General features: G+C 46.0%; 1 protein-coding gene across 1 annotated transcript in view; it reads left to right on the top strand.

Annotated features, from left to right (window-relative positions):
- The window catches only part of LOC124595259 (1-phosphatidylinositol 4,5-bisphosphate phosphodiesterase epsilon-1-like), a 453,437-nt gene that overhangs the window by 194,593 nt on the left and 239,123 nt on the right, over positions 1 to 19,721 (top strand). The window contains exon 5 of the mRNA XM_047133927.1: positions 10,565 to 10,848. Coding sequence (XP_046989883.1) covers positions 10,565 to 10,848 — 284 coding nt within the window. The remainder of the gene's footprint in view (positions 1 to 10,564; positions 10,849 to 19,721) is intronic.

The following is a 19,721-nucleotide window of genomic DNA, read 5'->3' as shown; positions in this document are numbered from 1 at the left end:
TACACGTGATGTTTTGTAAAGTAATACTACGAATAAAAGTATGGCTCTTGTCAGTACCACCTTAAGGGTTGCAAATGAAAGAAAGTATAACTTTTAATAGTTGATACTAACTTTGAAGTTATGTACGGAATATTCGCTGCCGTTTTACTCGAGATTGTGCTATCGAAAGTGTAAGGTATTTGCAATAACTGAAGAACCTTAAAACTTGAACTAAGTTCCTTGTAAAACACAATCAGATTTCTTTGCAGACACTGCTGTCTCTTTCCTTGTCCGTCCAAAACAGTTTCACGGCATTGATGCTCTAAAACTGCCTGAAATTACACTAATGCTCTATGGTAGTCAAACAACTGGCACAGCCATGGAATTCGCATCTCCAATTCACTTTGGCTAATTCAGATAAAACTAATAACCTGAAAATAAATGTTATACTTTAACACATGGCAATTCGTGAGAAAATGAAGACATAACAGTAGAAGCCGTGTCAGGAAGAGAGAGTAAAGGTGCAGATTGCTACTTTATGTGCTTAATTGTCAATTTTTAACGTCGTTTCTTACCACTGACGAGATACTCGTAGGATATCCCTTTGGCAACATATGTGACATTTACTTACAACTGGATGAAGACTCTGTAAATGTCTCAAAACCAGCAGTACAGCATTCTAATGTAACGTATCCTGAATGTTGTATCAGTCGTTGTGGTCGCTTTGGTAAGCCTCAGCTGGGATCATTGTCTGTGAAAGTGTTTAAAGACTGAACCCCACAGGCAAGAGGCTGTGTCAAATATGTGAGCGCCCCAATCTGCAAGACCAAGAGATAAGTGGTCAGATTAAACAGGTCGTAAGGCAAAGATGCGTTCTGCCTTATTGTTCAACCTGAATACCGAAAAACAATGACGAAAATAACACAGCGCTTCAAGAATGAAGTAATAAGATAACGAATAAGAAAGTTCTCTGCAGAATCGACGAGGAAAGGAATTGTGGAAAACACTGAAAAGAAAAAGGACAGGATGATGGGACGTATGTTACTATCAGTTAACAACTCTCGTGGTGATAGTGATAAAATTCTTTCGAGCTTCCAGCCGCGTCAAGTGGTTTAAAATCCTCTGCTTCCGGTCAATACACCTCAGCCATTGTCGAGCGGTAACTGTCTTTTGGTTGTTGTTACCGTCCTTATATGCCTTCTTCGACGTCACTAGTGCTCGCTGCATCGCCATATGAGGTAAAGTTTTCCTTAGGTGTCCGCAGCGCCTGCTTCAACCTTCCAATGGCCGGGTCCTAAGCCGTGCTTAGATCCAGGCTACCGTCTTTATTGAGGGAGTTGTCATAAATTTTTATAACGGTTGCTTTTTTAAAAAAAAACTATTCGAGAAAATATTAGTCATTGTAATGACAGATGTCTTGTCAAACGCAGCATGCTGTGCTACAGCTGATTTCTCAGGGTAACGAAGGCGAAAGCATCTCTCATGTCCTACACACCGCTGTGCAATGGTACCCACAGTCTGTCCGACATAAAACTGTCCAGATCCACACGATATTTTATATATACTTCTGGCGTCCTGAAGCCTACATCGTCTGTCACAGACCTCATTAGTTGTCGAGATTTTTTTTTCGTGGTATAAGAGTGAGGTACTGAAGAAAATTATAGAGGACTAAAGAGATTGGAATATGTCCCACAAATAATTGAAAGTGTTGAGTGTAAGTGTGGCTTTCAGATGAAGAGGTTGGCACAGGAAGGAAGGCGTAGCGGACCGCGCCAAACCAGTCTGAGGACCAAGAAAAAAGTGTTGGCTGAAACTTACCGAAGAGTGTTCCCTGCCATGTATGTCCTTTTCTTCCTTCGGTAGCGCGAAAGATCTTAAAAATTCCTTTATTTTGTGGCTGAACAACTGTTCCTTGTCTGCAAGTATCTCACGCTTCGGGCAGTTAAGAAATTGTGGCAATGGAAGTTCTAACACTCCTGCTGGGAAACCTGTTGTACACTGTATGCTGTTGAGTTATTAATAGTTGTATATGTTGCACATCGCATGGGGCTCTGCCATGGATCCACAATGGCGTGTACCGAATGGTTGCAGCAAATATTTTCTATGGGATTCACGTGACTCACATTGTGTGTGCAGCAGGTAGCGGCACGGAGCGAAGCTCGTGCTCCACCTGCTCAGGGAAGTGCCTCCCCCCACCCCCACCCCCCTACTTACCCTCTAATGTTACTGAGGCGCCGCCATACAGGAGACGCACAGAAAGCAGTAGACTTGTGCGCCGGTGTTCCTCCAAGCGCCTCCCTGCAGCCTGCGAGACACCGGCGCGGCCCGCCCCGCCAATGTGTTACTTCGTTACCTGTCGCGGCAGCGGAGTCGCGGGCACAACAGACGACGTCGGGCTGAGTTTGCACGAGCACGCCGAGACGGTGACGCGCGTACGTTCAGGTCGCTGCTGCCGCTGCAAATGAAGCCGCCGGCAAAAATAAAAAAAAGAACAGGGGAACCCTCACTCGCTGCTGCTGCTGCTGCCGCCGCCGCCTTTGATTTTCTGTGGAGGCAAATTTAATTTGTTGCGCCAGCTTCCCGCCCTAAGCGTTCCATTTCCCATCCCGTACGCTTTCCACTCTGCGATCGGCGCGCCGTCCCTTCTGATTTTATGTATATTTTCCCTCCCCCTCCCCCTCCGTAACACCCCTCATGTGCCACTCCGGCGTGCGCGTCTACCCTATGAGCCTTCGCGGGTGGTCTTAAGCCTGCAGCGGTGCTACAGATGTCTCCCGCAAAAGTAGGAGTGCATCCAGAAGTGAAGACACACGAAAAAATTAAGAATTGCTATAGAGGTTGTTATCTTATTCACAGTTGAGGTGTGTTGCTTTAGGTCTTTCATATAGACTTCTTGTAGAAATGGTTCCCGGGTGTGTCGTGGAATGTCGTTTTGAAATCTCTAGCCTCTTACATAGAATATAACAGCAACCAGCCACTATTAAAAATACTATTTATTTACACTACTGGCCATTAAAATTGCTACACCAACAAGAAATGCAGATGATAAACGGCTATTCATTGGACAAGTATATTACACTAGAGCTGACATGTGATTACATTTTCACGCAGTTTTGGTGCATAGATCCTGAGAAATCAGTACCCAGAACAACCACCTCTGGCCGTAATAATGGCCTTGATACGCCTGGGCATTGACTCAAACAGAGCTTGGATGGCGTGCACAGGTGCAGCTGCCCATGCAGCTTCAACACAGTTCATCAAGAGTAGTGACTGGCGTATTGTGACGAGCCAGTAGCTCGGCCACCATTGACCAGATGTTTTACAATTGGTGAGAGGTCTGGTGAATGTGCTGGCCGGGGCAGCGGTCGAACGTTTTCTGTATCCACATGCGGTCGTGCATTATCCTGCTGAAATGAAGGGTTTCGCAGGGATCGAATGAAGGGTAGAGCCACGGCTCGTAACACATCTGAAATGTAACGTCCACTGTTCAAAGTGCCGTCAATGCGAACAAGACGTGACCGAGACGTGTAACCAATGGCACTCCATGCCATCACGCCGGGTTATACGCCAGTATGGCGATGACGAATATATGCTTCCAATGCGCGTTCACCGCGATGTCACCAAACACGGATGCGACCATCATGATACTGTAAACAGTACCTGGATTCATCCGAAAAAATGACCATTTGCCATTCGTGCACCCAGGTTCATCGTTGAGTACACCATCGCTGGCGCTCCTGTTTGTGATGCAGCGTCAAGGGTAACCGCAGCCATGGTCTCCGAGCTGATAGTCCACTGCTGCTGCAAACGTCGTCGAACTGTTCTTGCAGATGGTTGTTGTCTTGCAAACGTCCCCATCTGTTTACTCAGGGATCGAGACGGGGCTGCACGATCCGTTACAGCTATGCGGATAAGATGCCTGTCATCTCGACTGCAAGTGATACGAGGCCGTTGGAATCCAGCACGGCATTCCGTATTACCCTCGTGAACCTACCGATTCCATATTCTGCTAACAGTCATTGGATCTCGACCAACGAGAGCGGCAATGTCACGATAAGATAAACCGCAATTGCGATAGGCTACAATCTGACCTTTATCAAAGTCGGAAACGTAATGGTGCGCATTTCTCCTCCTTACACGAGGCATCACAACAACGTTTCACCAGGCCATGCCGGTCAACTACTGTGTGAATGCTCTGAAAATCTAATCATTTCCATATCACAGCATCTTCTTCCTGTCGGTTAAATTTCGCGTCTGTAGCACTTCATCTTCGTGGTGTAGCAATTTTAATGGCCAGTAGTGTATTTAAATAGCGCCGTTACCAGTATCGAACCACAGGTTCATCTTCAGACGGCTAGTTCACGTTAAGATAAAATTTTACATTAGCTTTCGCTTTTTGTTTCCCAACTGATTATATTTCCTTGTGGTGGTGGTGGTTCCGACGAAAAATCCGCGCCATTACGTTCCAGTGCAGACTGCTTGTGATCTTGCTTTTTTATGTATACTTATGCACATAATTTAAAGACCACTCACACACTATGAAGTTTACCACAAGTGGTTAAGTTCTCTCCAGGAAATATTCTACCAGTACTTTTTCTTTGATCACGTCCATTCGAATCCTTTTCTGAAACTGATAGTCAGCCAGTATCCGTCTCGCCATTTTCTTTGCGTGCTCTCCTTTACCATAGACAATCTTAATGTACCGCAGACTGTCTGCAGACGTCCGTTTACAAGTTCGCTGGAAAATCCCTGCTGTTTGGGTAGCTTTCCCAAGGTGCACTCCATCGGAGGTAATTTCAGTGTTTTCAAAGTCAATTCCAATTGGTTGGACACAAAACATTCAATCCTTGAATCACAACTTCCCTTATGAACACGGTATCGTCAGTGATCCAGAAGTGACTATAAAACTGGTTATCGAATTTGACAGCAGAGCAGTGGTTCATACAGGAGAAGATCCCGCTTCCAGTCCTGTTCCGATGGTTTCATTCTACCACAAACGTTTACTTCACAGTGTAGGCTATTGCGGAGTGAAAGTTCGATACTGAATAGAGTAAGCTGCTCACTAATCGATACGTAACGTTGTATCTAGTCTATGGGTCGGATATTACTGGCAGAAAAAATTTCATTAAATGAGAGCACTGTTGTGTGCCAAAAAATTTCATTTGTTAGCTTGAGTCTATAAAAGGACTTGTTACCAAGAACTAGACAAGCGAGAAACTGCAGCTTAATGTAGATAGCACACTAAATTCTTCACCTACAATGATGCCCGTTGAAGCTATTGATGTGCATTTGCGTCTTTCAGATTCATTTTCAGGTGCATCCGAGTTGATGTTTTTGAGAAACAATCCTCATTTACATACAGTAATTACAATACGTATGCATAATAATGCCAATGTTAGTCTCATTTACATCTGTTAATGTGATTTATGCATAAGCGGAGATTTTATTATGGATTCCAGTAACATAAAATGTATTTAAGTCACTTAGAGCCATGTTGATAGTACTAGGCGATCAAACAGCGCTGAGGAAAGAAATTCCCGGAGAACTACGACCAAGAACCGCAGTCCAGCCAGTTCTAATAAAATGCCGAAATTTTCGAAGCAGTCATTAAATGGAGGCAAAATTATTCCTTGGAAACAAACTCCAGTTGTCGGGGAGCAATTGCGAGGCATTGACATTGACACCGGCCATCCTGTCGAATACAACACTGAGACTCTTGCACTTACTTCCGGTGATATTACTATTAAGGAAACAGTTGAGCTTAAATTAGCTAGAGATCTTATGAGCAGAGATGGAAGTTTTCGCTTAAACTCTATTTGCAATCCTGCTCCATCCCTGGTCGGGGTAGCAGCTGGAGTAAATGTTACCTCATCCGTTAGTAATTCATACTTATTATCGATAATTTCTGACATTGGTCATCCTTTTCTATGTGGTGGCGCTGGAGTTTATGATGTTTGTGTGTGTGTATGCTGTCTTTCGGCCTTTGCCCTGCATACCGAAGTTTTAGATTTCATTCCACATCGCTCTCTCTCACTACATTTGTGGCTTGAAAATGGCAGGGAGTGCACCTTGCGAGATATCGGTGGTTGTCGAAGACGTCAATCGGCGGTCGAGTTCCTGTAAGTTCTTTGAACATTGTATGTGACGGGAGAAATTCGAATTTCACAATAACTTATGTGTATTTTACGGCTGCAGTGCACCGCCTCACTTTGTCAGAATCCCACACCACCCATCACCATCAATAGCCTTGAGTACCAGTAAATATATCTGTTCTCCAATTTGATGTCGTTTCGTGGTATTTCCCTTTGATGTTAAAGGATATGACAGGTTCCGAGAGCTGATATACGATATCAGTTGTCTCTCTTGTTTATAAGTATTTCTCACTTTTATCACACATAAGACGAGCTTCTCTTCGGTATAGCCACTGAGAGAGTTGTCACAGTTATTAAGACACTGCACTCGCGTTCGAAAAAGCGGCTGTCAATTGACGTTTGGCCATACACTTCAGGATACCCTTGGATTCTCTATACAATGGACTCGCACTCGGGAGGACGAAAGTTCAAATTCCCGCACGACCATTCAGATTCAGCTTTCCCGCACTTTCCCTAAAACAGTTAAGGTAATTTCTGGTGTGGTTCGTTAGCAAAAGACCGTCCGAGTCCCTTCCTCCAGCCTCTCCCAATAAGAATTTGTGTTTTGAGTCTAATGATGCAGTCGGCTTCCTTCCTAGGTCGCCTTGACCAAACACCTTCGGAGCTGATTTCTTTCCTCATTCCATCTTACTGATCTCTTCGTCGACGAGACATTAAATCCGAGCCTCTCTTCCTTCAGTAAACCTTATAATCATTTGGCGTACGGCACTTTGCAGCACACAACAGCAACGTCAACCAACTACCTAAGAGGGCTGCTGACACTATTGTACAGGGTTTATCGTGATTAACAGGCACGGCTGAAAGTATACCAAAATAGAAGCGAAAACGTTGAGGAAATTTGAGTCCGCAAACGAGACTGGTACGTGCCACCATTGAATTCTGCATGAAGTTATGTCGTATCTTCTACAAATGGATTTAAAATATAATATTTTGGATTAAATCCCCATATTGTTGAGCTCAAGTTTCACCCGTGGCCTACCTTAACGCTCGAGGCAGTGCTGAAAAGTTATGCCTCAGAATTTTTTGTTCTGTTCTCATTAAGAGTTGAGGTATTTAAGTCATGCATATTACTCGGTCGACCTTCCCGCTTCACTGACGTAAGTTGTAACCCTTTACCAGTAGAGGGCTCCGAATTGTAGCGTGTAACGTCGCAATTTTCCGCGTAACTATGCCAGTGCGTGAGAGACATTCACAAAACTGAAAGGCCGAATTCGAAGAGCTCGTCCACAGATGTAGCACACTTTCCTTCAGCATGACAATGCCACACCACACACCAGCTCTGCGACATCTGCAGCAATTCGACGCCTTGGGTTCCCTGTCGAATATTCTACATACAATCCCAACTTCGCTCACCCGATACAAAAATTAGATAACTTCTTAGAGGATTTCACTTCGACAGTGACACGAAGTGATGGGAGCAGAGGTGACGCTGTGCTTCAGTCAACAAAGTCAAACATTGTACAGTGACGGTACCAACGAACTGTTCTCTGGGTGGAAGACATGTGTTCGTCACCAAGGTGACTGTCTTCAGAAATGAATATGTAGCAATGAAGAATAAATTTTGCTGCATTATAAAGGCTCTAATAGTTTTCATAAAAATATTCGGAGGTATTAATTTTAGCACGCCCTCGCAAAATACAGTTCTACTTCAGCATGTTAAGGTTTGCAATTCATTGGACTCTCGTACTTACCTCTCATTGACGTATTTGGACTCTCGTCAGTGGAGTGAGTTACGAATTCTTTCCAATATCTCGCAAAGTTTGATACGACCGTGGAATGTGCTGCTCCAGTTCTTAAACCGTGTCAACAGGAATGCTGTACACTGCCGACACTATCTCGACAAACAAAACGAGAGGACTGAGGTCAGGTGATCCCAGAGGAGAGGCTACAGGCCCTGCTGACCTATCCACGTTGAGCCTTATTGGCGCTCTAGTAGTCATGAGCAAAATGTGTCCGCCCATCATGCATGTACCATATTGCTTAAGGGGAACGTCCTCAAGTAGTCCTGGAAGACCGTGCAACAGAAACCCAAAGTACCCTCATCTATCACATTTTTTGGGAGAATGTGTCGACCAATGAAAAATATCCTATTGCCCAGAACTACACATTCAATGAGATACGAAACTGAAGTGGCGACTCGCGGACTTCATGTAGTGCGTTTACGCTAGATTTGAGCTATAAAAAAGTAAAGTCCTAAGGGATTATTGGGTGAGAGATCCCATGTACGGAAGCGGGAGTCGGAAAGATTTCCATTCCTCCCTTTTCCACGCGTATATGGAGAGGTGTATCTTATGTGTATTTCTTCACTGTAGATGAGTTTAACGGACTTGGGTTTAGTGTTATGTTTGGGATGTGCGATGATGATGATGATGACTGAAGGAAGAGGGTGAAACCCGGTGCTGGCACATAGCGTACTGCTCTCCAGTGGCACCCAGTGTGCGCCGTCTTAGCAAGCCCATCTCATGGACAGATTACCATCAACACCGTAATCTGCCCTTACTTCATGAGACTGGTGATTAGGAGCTTTACATCACCAACTCTCTTCCCCTCGTAAGCCAAATATTGGTACCGAAAATTTCATCCACCACAAGGATTCGAACAGCCTTACCTCCGGATCGAGAGCAAGCGCGCAAGCATGCGTTAGCGACATCGGCGACGGACACTACTTCATACCTCAGTCAGTGGTGGCTCGTAACTACGCATTCACAGTATTACGGACCCATGTTCACTAGCTATGTTGTGTTTCTACAGTGGGTAGACGTAAGGGCTTACTTACTACCTCGAAAACATAAATTTCTGTTGTTAATTTTTTGGTTAAGTGCAGGTACAAATCCATAGTCTCGGTACAAATCGTAGTCGTCTCGCTACAGTACCTTATTACGCCACTAGATCAGTCAAAACAAAGAGACTCAGGCTGTTTCTAAAGTGGAGTATCGTGTGGTAATTAGTTTCCGGAAGCAGCGGAATTGTTTCGGCTGTATTAGAATGGACCACACTGCTGAAGAAGTCAGTTGGTTTACCCGGACGCAACTGCAACATTTCCACTGCTGCAGAATACGAATTTACCGCACGTTACTTCACTTTGGGCTGCACCATTTTTGCCTCTTCAATTGGCGTTTCATGGTACTGTGGCGCGGGGAGTTCACTATGTACCAGAATTTCACGATCCTGCAAATAAACAAAAAATTAATTATGTAATTTTGTTATTGTCCAGCTGATAATTAAAACAAAATTGTCGAGGCTTTCGAGTCCACTTATTGACTGGTCTTGGGGTCCTAGACCTACATTTCGTCACCGAAAGTGGCTCGCACTGTCGAAAGTTCACCCTCCACTGCTGGCGACGGTCTGTTAATCACCAGAAGTGGAGGTTGAACCTTTGACAGTGCCAACTACACGTGCTGACGGAATTAAAATAGGAAAAAAATCGTTCAACAAATGTAAGCCGAAGATCCAGAGCCAAAAGCCAACAAGCAGTACCATAGTTAAAACTCTATGACTAACTGTAAGACTAGTCTGCCCGGTTGGCCGTGCGGTCTAACGCACGGCTTTCCGGGTGGGATAGAGCGCCTGGTTCCCGGCACGAATCCGCCCGGCGGACTTGTGTCGAGGTACGATGAGCTGGCCAGTCTGTGGATGGTTTTTAGGCGGTTTTCCATCTGCCACGGCGAATGCGGGCTGGTTCCCATTATTCCGCCTCAGTTACACTATGTCGGCGATTGCTGCGCAAACAAGTTCTCCACGTACACCACCATTACTCTACCACACGTACATAGGGGTTACACTCGTTTGGTGTGAGACGTTCCCTGGGGGGTCCACCGGGGGCCGAACCGCACAATAACCCTGGGTTCGGTGTGGGGGCGGTGGAGGGGTGAAGTGGAGTGCGGTAGTCGTCGTGGGGTTGTGGACCGCTGCGGCTGTGGCAGTGACGGAGCCTCTCCGACGTTTCTAGTTCCCCGATTAACATACGATAAATACAATACATACAAACTGCCTTCGCTGGCAGTGATGATACACCCTGCATAAAACTTTTAAGCTCGTGTCTTGTCAGCCGAGCAACAGCTTCGTTCTGCTGCATCGTTCCGGCGAGTTTCCAACTTATCGTCTTCTGGCCAAGTAGAAAACTAGCGCTAGGGTTACATCGAGGCCAATGAATTATTGGGTGATAAATCGGGAAGATGAAATTCGTTGGAAAGATTCTCCCCTATAAAGTGTTGTTGGGAGATCTTTAAGTTGTGGCGTGTAAGCCGGGTGAGCACGTCAATGGGAGGGTCTGCAGACGGCCCGCCTTGGAGGAGCACCGCGCGCCGCCATGATGTGTGGGCAGGGTCGGCCGGTTAGCGTTGCAGCCGGGGGCCGCGTTTGGCTTGTGCGCAGGACGGGGCCCGTGGCCGAGCCTCATGGGCTCCACTGGTGGATGTGGCGGGGTGTTCCAGAGCTGGTGAAGCGGTCGCTGCTGACCCTGCAGGTGGTGGCGGCCGAGGAGCTCGAGGCGCTGCACCGCCTGCTGCACGTGCCCGAGGAGGTGGCGCTGCGGCTGGCGGACGCCGAGCACCGCCTCTTCTACCAGGTGCCGCCCATCGACTACCTGCGCCAGGTCACGCTCGACCTGGGCTCGAGCAGCGGCAGCCCCAGCAGCGGCGAGCACCAGCAGCAGGCGGGACCGGGACACGGCGCGCAGAGGCCCTCCGTGCGCAGCCTCATCAAGCGCTTCAACGAGGTCAGTGCCTCGCTCTGGTCATCCCTCACCTTCTGCTTACAGAGGAGGTCAACTTTCTGTTCAACTGCCCGCCCTATAGGTAGCACCAACTCCTGTGTCCTTCACCACAGCCTGTGCCCCATCCTTTGTATTTTTTTCCTCTCGGGTGGACCGACAAAGCACCATGTCATTGTTCTCTTATTTTCTTCCAGCACTCTTTCATCTGTTCACTGTGTTTTTCCTTCCTGACTCCTGATCACTTCAGACGAGTTCATTTTTTCGCTCTACTACCTTCAAATCCTTACAAATTCAATACTTCTTCTCTAAACACTTCTCTGTTAGATGTTTCTGCACCTTCTGTTCACTGGTCTGCAAAACGTAAGGACAAGATGGAGCCGGCCGCTGTGGCCGAGCGGCTCTAGGCGCTTCAGTCTGGAACCGCGTGTCCGCTACGGTCGCAGGTTCGAATCCTGCCTTGGGCATGGATGTGTGTGATATCCTTAGGTTGGTTAGGTTTAAGTAGTTCTAAGTTCTAGGGGACTGATGACCTCAGATGTTAAGTCCCATAGTGCTCAGAGCCATTTGAACCATTTCACAAGATGAACAAAGTAACACAACATATTAACAACACGATGGAAATGAAGGAAAGTGCGGGAGCATCTTGCCAAAGGTATCCTGATCGTCCACAGAAGGTTCGATGCCACATACCGCGAATATAGCGTCAAATGAGGCTGGGTTCTCAACACGAGGGAGTTGAATGGACAGGAAAAGACAACATATGTCAATCAACGAGCAGTTACGGTGCACAGTTGTGGTGTTCTTCATTACAGTATGACCCAGAGACAACATTTGGACGACTTCACATATGGAAAAATGGTCGGGAAGTAGAACGAAGTGTGCCGAGTGCAGCCCAGGCGTATCGTATTGTTCACAATATTGTTTCACGTGTGTGGGAAGCATTCGGAACTAAAGACACTGCTGCTCGAAGGAGAGTAAGTAGTCGACCATGGTCAGCTACAGAAGCAGATGACAACTATGTTGTACAACAGGCTAGAATGTATCAACGTCAAACAGCGGGTGCAATTGTAACCACATTTAACGGGACTGCAACGCACACAATCTCATGCTCCACTCTGGCTCGGTGACTAAATGGGGGTGGTCTCTTTTCGCGACGATCAGTTTGTTGTGTTCCATTGAGAGCAGCAGGTGGGTGTCACCGTTTGCAGTGGTGCCAAGAGCGGAGGGACTGGACCATCGAGGACTGGTGTCGCGTGCTTTTCCCGGATGAGAGCATATTCATTCTGAGTAGTGACTCTGGATGCACCCTTATATGGCGAGAATTGAGAACACGCAATGCGTCCACGATCATTCTGAAACATGTTCGTTTAGTTGGTCCATGTATAATTGTGTGTGGGTGCATAATGTTGCACTGTCGTACTGTCCTCCAAATCTCTGAACACAGAGCACTCACCAGTCGCCGTTATTGTGAGACTGTACCCTTCCCCGTGAGCGTCTTTTTAGGGGTGCATTCCGCCGTAACTTCATTTTCATGGATGACAGTGTGCGGCCACATAGAACAGTGTAGGTGGAGTCGCTCTTGGAAAGAAATGATACTTGGAGAATGGACTGACCTGCCCATTTCCCCCGGCTTAAGTCCCATCGAGAACGTGTGGGAAGCGATGGAGAGACGTACTGCAGAACGTCTACATGCTCCAGCGACCGTCCAAAAGGTGACAACGGCGCCAGTGGAGGAATGGAAGGCCCTACCACAAGAAGTCCTTACCAGCCTTGTGGCCAGCATGGGAGCACGTTGCAGAGCATACAGTGCTATGCGTGGTGATCACTCACCCTAATAACAACCATTTCCCTCCTTTCGTTCAAAATGGTTCAAATGGCTCTAAGCACTACGGGACTTAACATCTGAGGTCGTCAGTCCCCTAGACTGAGAACCACTTAAACCTAACTAACCTAAGGACATCACACATATCCATGCCCGAGGCAGGATTCGAACCTGCGATCGTAACAGCAGCGCGGTTCCGGACTGAAGCGACTATAACCGCCTTTCTTAATTTCCAGGGGACCATCATGGTTCGCCGTGACTTTAGTGTAATCATTGTCTTTGAATAAAAGTGTCGTTTCTGTTCGTCTCATTACGTATTTCTCTTGGTTGGCTATTGGATTATACTGTACAGTTCTTCCTGTGTGGTCCAAGTTTCATCGAGCAACAACGCATCATGCAAAACAAAAGCCACTTTTGTCCTTAAGTTTTGCAGGCCAGTGTATTGCTTTCTTCTAAATCCCCCCCCCCCCCATCCTCTCTCTCTCTCTCTCTCTCTCTCTCTCTCTCTCTCTCTCTCTCTCTCTCTCCCTCCTTTTTTTTTCTTTGTGCATCTGACTTGTAGACTTTTTAACACTAAATGTTTGAAGATATTATTGAGTAACCTCTGTCTTGCATCCCGTATAAATTATCAGAAACACCATTTTTGCCATTACTTCTGATATGTTTACTATGTATCGATAAATTGTATCATTACTTAGTAATTTCCATAGTTTTTTGTTATCCTGATATTTTTGTGACGATTTGACTTTGTGCTATTCCTAATTTACCTAAATTGTACTTTAATGTAAGAAATTCACTTGCATATAGATATTCTAGCTTTACTACTATATTGTAATGCCTTAGTTTTTCGTTTTGATTTCAAATGTCTATAGTTGCTCCATATCTCCTTCCCATTTCATCTATCGTTTCATCTACAGCGTCTTTTCCGAACTATTTTCTTATATTATCTATCCAAGACATGAAATTGATTGAACCTTCTCTATTTGGCCCTCACGTATTTTCAGAAATTCTGTTGCATTTTCAATGTTTGTTAAAAATTTCCTTTTCTGCGTAAATTTTTCAGTCGGTGCTTGTATTACAGTAAATGTCCCGTTTTAAGAAAGTAGACTGCGCCATTGCTCAAGCACAGGCAGTCGGCGATCCAGGCACCCACAGGCAGCAGTGGGCAGATGGGTGTACAGTAGAGGAAGAAGATCGCTGACAGTTGGCAGCACTGTAGTCAGTTTTCGGCTACGAAGCCCTAAAGGTTGCAGGTGAAAACAATAGTCGTCTTTAGAGGTGCGACAACAATGAAGCTTTGCCACAGACGTACACAAAATCGCTTTAAGTGATTGACTGAGATAGACATGTAAAGCAGCCGTCCTAAGTCCACTGCAACTGTCAGGGATTCGTTTTTTGCCGTCTCTGTTACAGCGCACAGTCGTTCAACACTGTCCATATAATAGCACGTTTCCTATTCTACACTCTCGAGTGCCTGACCACTGGCAGGTGGGCGCCCGCAATCAGAGGTGGGTCAGGCGTGGGCGAACTGCTTGTCCTCGGGCAGTCGTGGAGCCGGCCGCTCACAAGCAGGGGACGGGCAAATGGCTAGGGCACGGGCAGCGAACGCTCTGCGAATTTCAAAAGCGTTTAGTGAGGGAACTAGACCGAGCAGGTGCGATTGTGAAATCAAGTGTTTGACTTAAAAATCGGTCAAAGTAAAAAGAAACACTAACATCCTAATACTTCTGGTTGTACAATTTTTTTTTTATCCACAGGTCACAATTTTTTTTCTCTCTAATCCGTTTGTTGCCGCAAGACGCAGATGCTCTTCAGTTTTGAATAATCAATCTGGGTTCGGGAGTTTCCATCTTCTTCTTGACAGAGTAAAGCTATTCAGAACAATATGTTGATCCACAGACATGATGTCAGCTCCATTGCGAGTAGATCAGAAACATCTTCTATATGTGCATCAAGATACCATCGTAACAGACTCGTGCAACTGTAGTATTTATTCGTGAAGAAAGTGCAATGTTGTAAATCAGTCGTTTTTAATTTCGTTTCAAAATGTAGCTACCTTAAATGGATCTCGAAAAGAAGAGCTAAATAATTTCACTTCAGTTCTTTACGTTACACAGGTCCTGAATCTTTGTCTCAAAACTCTGACGAAGTGTTATAGTGTTTTGTTAATAAACCATGAAGCATCTGTCTTGATGTAACTGGGGCGAGTGAGAGGTTGTACGCATGCAACAGAACAGGATGTGAATACAATGCAGTAAGGCCACTTGATTGGTGACCTAGGACCTAAGACTGCCCAGAGGGCGAGCTGATAGGCGCCCGCGGGCGATCATGCCCCACAGCACATGAGTGGAACAGACTGCTCTTCATACCATCGATACACCTAAATCTTCTCGTCCTGTCAGCGACCTCCATTTCGCCTTCATAGCCTTCCAAAAATTCCATCCATCCCCTCTACTCCGCCTCAAACTGTTTACCTATTTGTAACCAGTAGCCGGCCAAGGTGGCCGAGCGGTTCTAGGCGCTACAGTCTGGAACTGCACGACCACTACGGTCGCAGGTTCGAATCCTGCCGCGGGCATGGCTGTGTGTGATGTCCTTAGGTTAGTTTGGTTTAAGTAGTTCTATGTTCTAGGGGACTGATGATCTCAGAAGTTAAGTCCCATAGTGCTCAGAGCCATTTTTTTTAACCAGTAGCTCCACAGAATAAACCCCCCCACGAGAAAGGGAATAGTTATAAAATGAACTGCCCTCATCTTGTCTCCATGACTTTTACGTCACTATTTACAATCATTGTATCCGGTAGCGCAAGTGAGCTATGGCAGCCAAGGTGCGTGGCCTGGAGCCGTTTCCGTATAGCCACGGTTTTGTGAGAGGCGAAAAAAAGAACACGAAAGGCCACAACTAAAATGGAAGAGGGGCAAACGAAGAAGAAGAAGGACGAGGAGGGGAAAAAAAGGAACTGAAAGGTACCTGAATGGGAAAGAGGGTGCAGATCTGTAAAATGGGATCATACGGATATTCGGAGTGATCTGTATTTGGCAACAGTTCGTTAGGACTACAGAAGTGTTTGCTTCTTGCAGTCAGTTACTACAGTGAAGAGTCAAAGAAACTGGTACACCTGTCTCATATCGTGTAGGCCCCTCGCGAGTACGCAGAAGTGCTGCAACACGACGTGCCATGTCCGAAGTGGTACTGGAGGGAATTGACACCATTGATCCTGCAGGGCTGTCCATAAATCCGTAAGAGTACGAGGGGGTGCATTTCTCTTCTGAACAGCACGTTGCAAGGCATCCCAGATACACTCAATAACGTTCGTGTCTGGGGAGTTGGTGGCCAGCGGAAGTGTTTAAACTCAGGAGAGTGTTCCTGGAGACACTCTGTAGCAATTCTGGACGTGTGAGGTGTCGCATTGTCCTGCTAGAATTAGACAAGTCCGTCGGAATGCACAATGAACATGAAAGGATGCAGGTGATCAGACAGGATGCTTACTTGCGTGTCACCTATCAGAATCATGTCTAGACGTATCAGGAGTCGCATATCACTCCAACTACACACGTCTCATACCATTAAAGAACCTCCACCAGCTTGAACAGCCCCTTGCTGACATGCAGGGTTCATGGATTCATGAGGTTGTCTCCATACCCGTACACGTCCATACGCTCGATACAATTTGAAACGAGACTCGTCCGACCAGGCAACGTGTTTCCAGTCATCAACAGTCCAAAGTCGGTGTTGAAGGGCCCGGGTGAGGCGTAAAGCTTCGTGTCGTGCAGTCATCAAGGGCACACGACAGGGTCTTCGGCTCCGAAAGCCAATATCGATTATGTTTCGTCGAATGATTCGCTCGTCGACACTTGTTGATGGTCCAGCACTGAAATCTCCAGCAATTTGCGGAAGGGTTGCACTTCTGTCACGTTGAATGACTCTCTTCAGTCGTCGTTGGTCCCGTTCTTGCAGGATCTTTATCTGGCAACAATGATGTCGGAGATTTGATGTTTTACCAGGTTCCTCATATTCCCGGTGCACTCGCGAAATGGTCGTAATGGGAAAATTCCCACTTCATCGCTACCTCGGAGATGCAGTGTTCCATCGCTCGTGCGCCGACTACAGCACCACGTTCAAACTCACTTCAATCTTGATCACCTGCCATTATAACAGCAGTAACCGATCTAACAACTGCGCTAGACGCTTGTTGTCTTATATAGGCGTTGCCGACCGCAGCGCCGTATTCTGCCTGTTAACATATCTCTGTATTTAAATAGGCATGCCTATACCAATTTTCTTGGCGCTTCAGTGGATATACTTCACTGCTAGTGCTACCACTTGCCATCTGTGTGTGGTTACTGTGCGTTGCCGTCGAACATACGCGGTGTTCAAACTCACTTACATCTTGATAACCTGCCATTGAACCAGCGGTAACCGATCTAATAATTGTGTCAGACACTTGTGTTATATGGGCGTTGCCGACCGGAGCGTCGCATTCTGCCTGTTTACATATCTCTGAAATTGAATAAGCCTGCCTATACCAGTTTCTTTGGCGCTTCAGTGTATGTGTGTGTTAATGACCTTCTGCTAGAAATCTTGCGCTCATGTTCTCAGCAGGCACGCTGTATCGCTCTCATAGGGGACTGTTAAACGCGGCCGCGGTGTCGCAGGAAGAATCCGTGGCTGCAGGGCAGACTGCCGGATGGCGTCGGTGTCGCGTCGCATCGCCCTCTGCGTTCATAATGTGATAACCCGGGAGCGCCCGGGCCATTACAAGAATTACGCTCGGGGCGTGCGCTCGCTCAAACAGTGCCTGGTCTGAGCACGTAGTACTTCCGGCAACCCACATCCGGTGGGGAACTCGCCTCGCCGTTGACGAGGCCCGCGACTTGAGTAGCGAGAGGAAATTTGGCCAGGAGAATGGAAACAACCAATTATCTAGACCACGCACTCCAGCGTCCGGCTCGTACAGTGTTACTAGATGGAGGCAGTCACGTAGGAAGGGAAAGCTAACCAACCAGAAGAGACAATATCATCTCGTTTCATTCCGTGCACTGACCGGATGTTTCACAGTTAGCTCCTATGACTGTTATCAATACTTATCAATTCCATTTTCCGCCTCAGTTTTAATATGGTCATAGTCATTTATTTTTACACTATCAGGTGATTCCTACATCTACATGATTACTCTGCAATTCACATTTAAGTGCTTGGCAGAGGGTTCATCGAACCACAATCATACTATCTCTCTACCATTCCACTCCCGAACAGCGCACAGGAAAAACGAACACCTAAACCTTTCTGTTCGAACTCTGATTTCTCTTATTTTATTTTGCATTCCTACCTATGTAGGTTGGGCTCAACAAAATATTTTCGCATTCGGGAGAGAAAGTTGGTGGCTGAAATTTCGTAAATAGATCTCGCCGCGACGAAAAACGTCTTTGCTTTAATGACTTCCATCCCAACTCGCGTATCATATCTGCCACACTCTCTTCCCTATTACGTGATAATACAAAACGAGCTGCCCTTTTTTGCACCCTTTCGATGTCCTCCGTCTATCCCACCTGGTAAGGATCGACAATGTGTCAAGTGCTTACTCATATCCCCGTGTTTTACAAAGTCATCCTTTGTGTCACTGTTTAAAATGTACGTCTCATTTACACAAACAGGATGTTAAAAAGGGTATTCCATTTTTAGAGCGGGTAGAATGGACCAAGACAAGATGAAAACGTCCACGAAACGTGGGTTCTAAAACGCATATCTGAAGATGTACGAGCTCTTGTTGATTTTCGTTACTGTGAAACAGATTTCTTATGTTTGCTATTATGAATGACCTACAGAATGCAGTAAACAGATGAAGACACACTCCTTTGTTATTGTCTGTGGATGCAGCACGTAATAAAAATCTGTTGGTATTGTGCTGTAAACCGTACTGATTGTTCTCGGCAAGCACAGCCCATTCGTTAGTTCTAATGGGACCTGTTTGTATTTCGAAAAGTTTGTGAAATGCTTGTACATTGTAGTTTTATCTTATCACTTACCAGAATAATCGAAGTATATCATTCCACACAGGGCATGGAAGACATAACCTTCTCTAACGGTCTGGTAAATAGGAGAGACCCTGAAGTCCGTGTCCAGTAAACTGAAAGCTATGCACAACTCATCCCCATAATTATTCAGCCAACTTTTCCAGCGACTAGCAGACTCCAAAGGAACCAAAGTGTTTGGGGTTTCAAGAGGCACCGTATCGTAGTTTTTCACTGCATGTAGGGAAAGTGGAAGAGCATTATCCTTTGAGTCACAACGTGCAGGAAAGTGTGTGTTGAGTGGTCATTGGAGACATCTATGACGAAAAATAAGAGAACGACAGCTGCAAAAGCCACTGCAGAACTGAATTTGACACTCGTGAAAGCATCGCTATGTTCTTTGTAGCGTACTTTAAAGGACCTACCAGTTTGGCCTACATAGCTTGCCTTCCACATGTTACACTGAATTTTATAGACCCCCAGCTCTCTCATGTTTATCGCTTTCCTGCTGCAAATTATTTCTTAAAGTACGTTACAAAGAACATAGCGATGCTTTCCGGCTTAATAATTTCGAAAAGTCAGCTGTAGCCACGCATATTTGGGAAACGGGACACCCCTTTTTGGGAATAGGTCAGGATCTCGTTATTTTACATAGACAGGACAAAGGCAAAAAGCTGGATCTACTAGAACAGCTGGAAATTACGATACATAGCGTGGATAATCAGAACACACTGAGTGAACAGCTAACTGGTGATACAAATAACTTTCTCAAACATTTCACTGGTTCCTTTTAGTAATTACATTTTTAGCAATTGGCAGGATACCATCATTTCATGAGGTCCTTGGAACATGTATACGTCATCTGTTTGTATAGACATCTCTGTCACTTCCTTGTTTACTAGCGCGTGAGCTCACTCGCATTTCAGTGTCGTGTTTGGTTACGTGGTGTGTGGTATCAACGAAGACGCATGGGCGGTTTACGACGATAGAGGAGAGAGCCATGTGGTTAGATGTTTAACACAATAGGCGACACCATTTTAGAG

This window comes from Schistocerca americana, chromosome 2 (genome assembly GCF_021461395.2).
Source record: "Schistocerca americana isolate TAMUIC-IGC-003095 chromosome 2, iqSchAmer2.1, whole genome shotgun sequence".
Lineage (NCBI taxonomy): Eukaryota > Metazoa > Arthropoda > Insecta > Orthoptera > Acrididae > Schistocerca > Schistocerca americana.
This window is presented reverse-complemented; position numbering and strand designations above follow the sequence as displayed.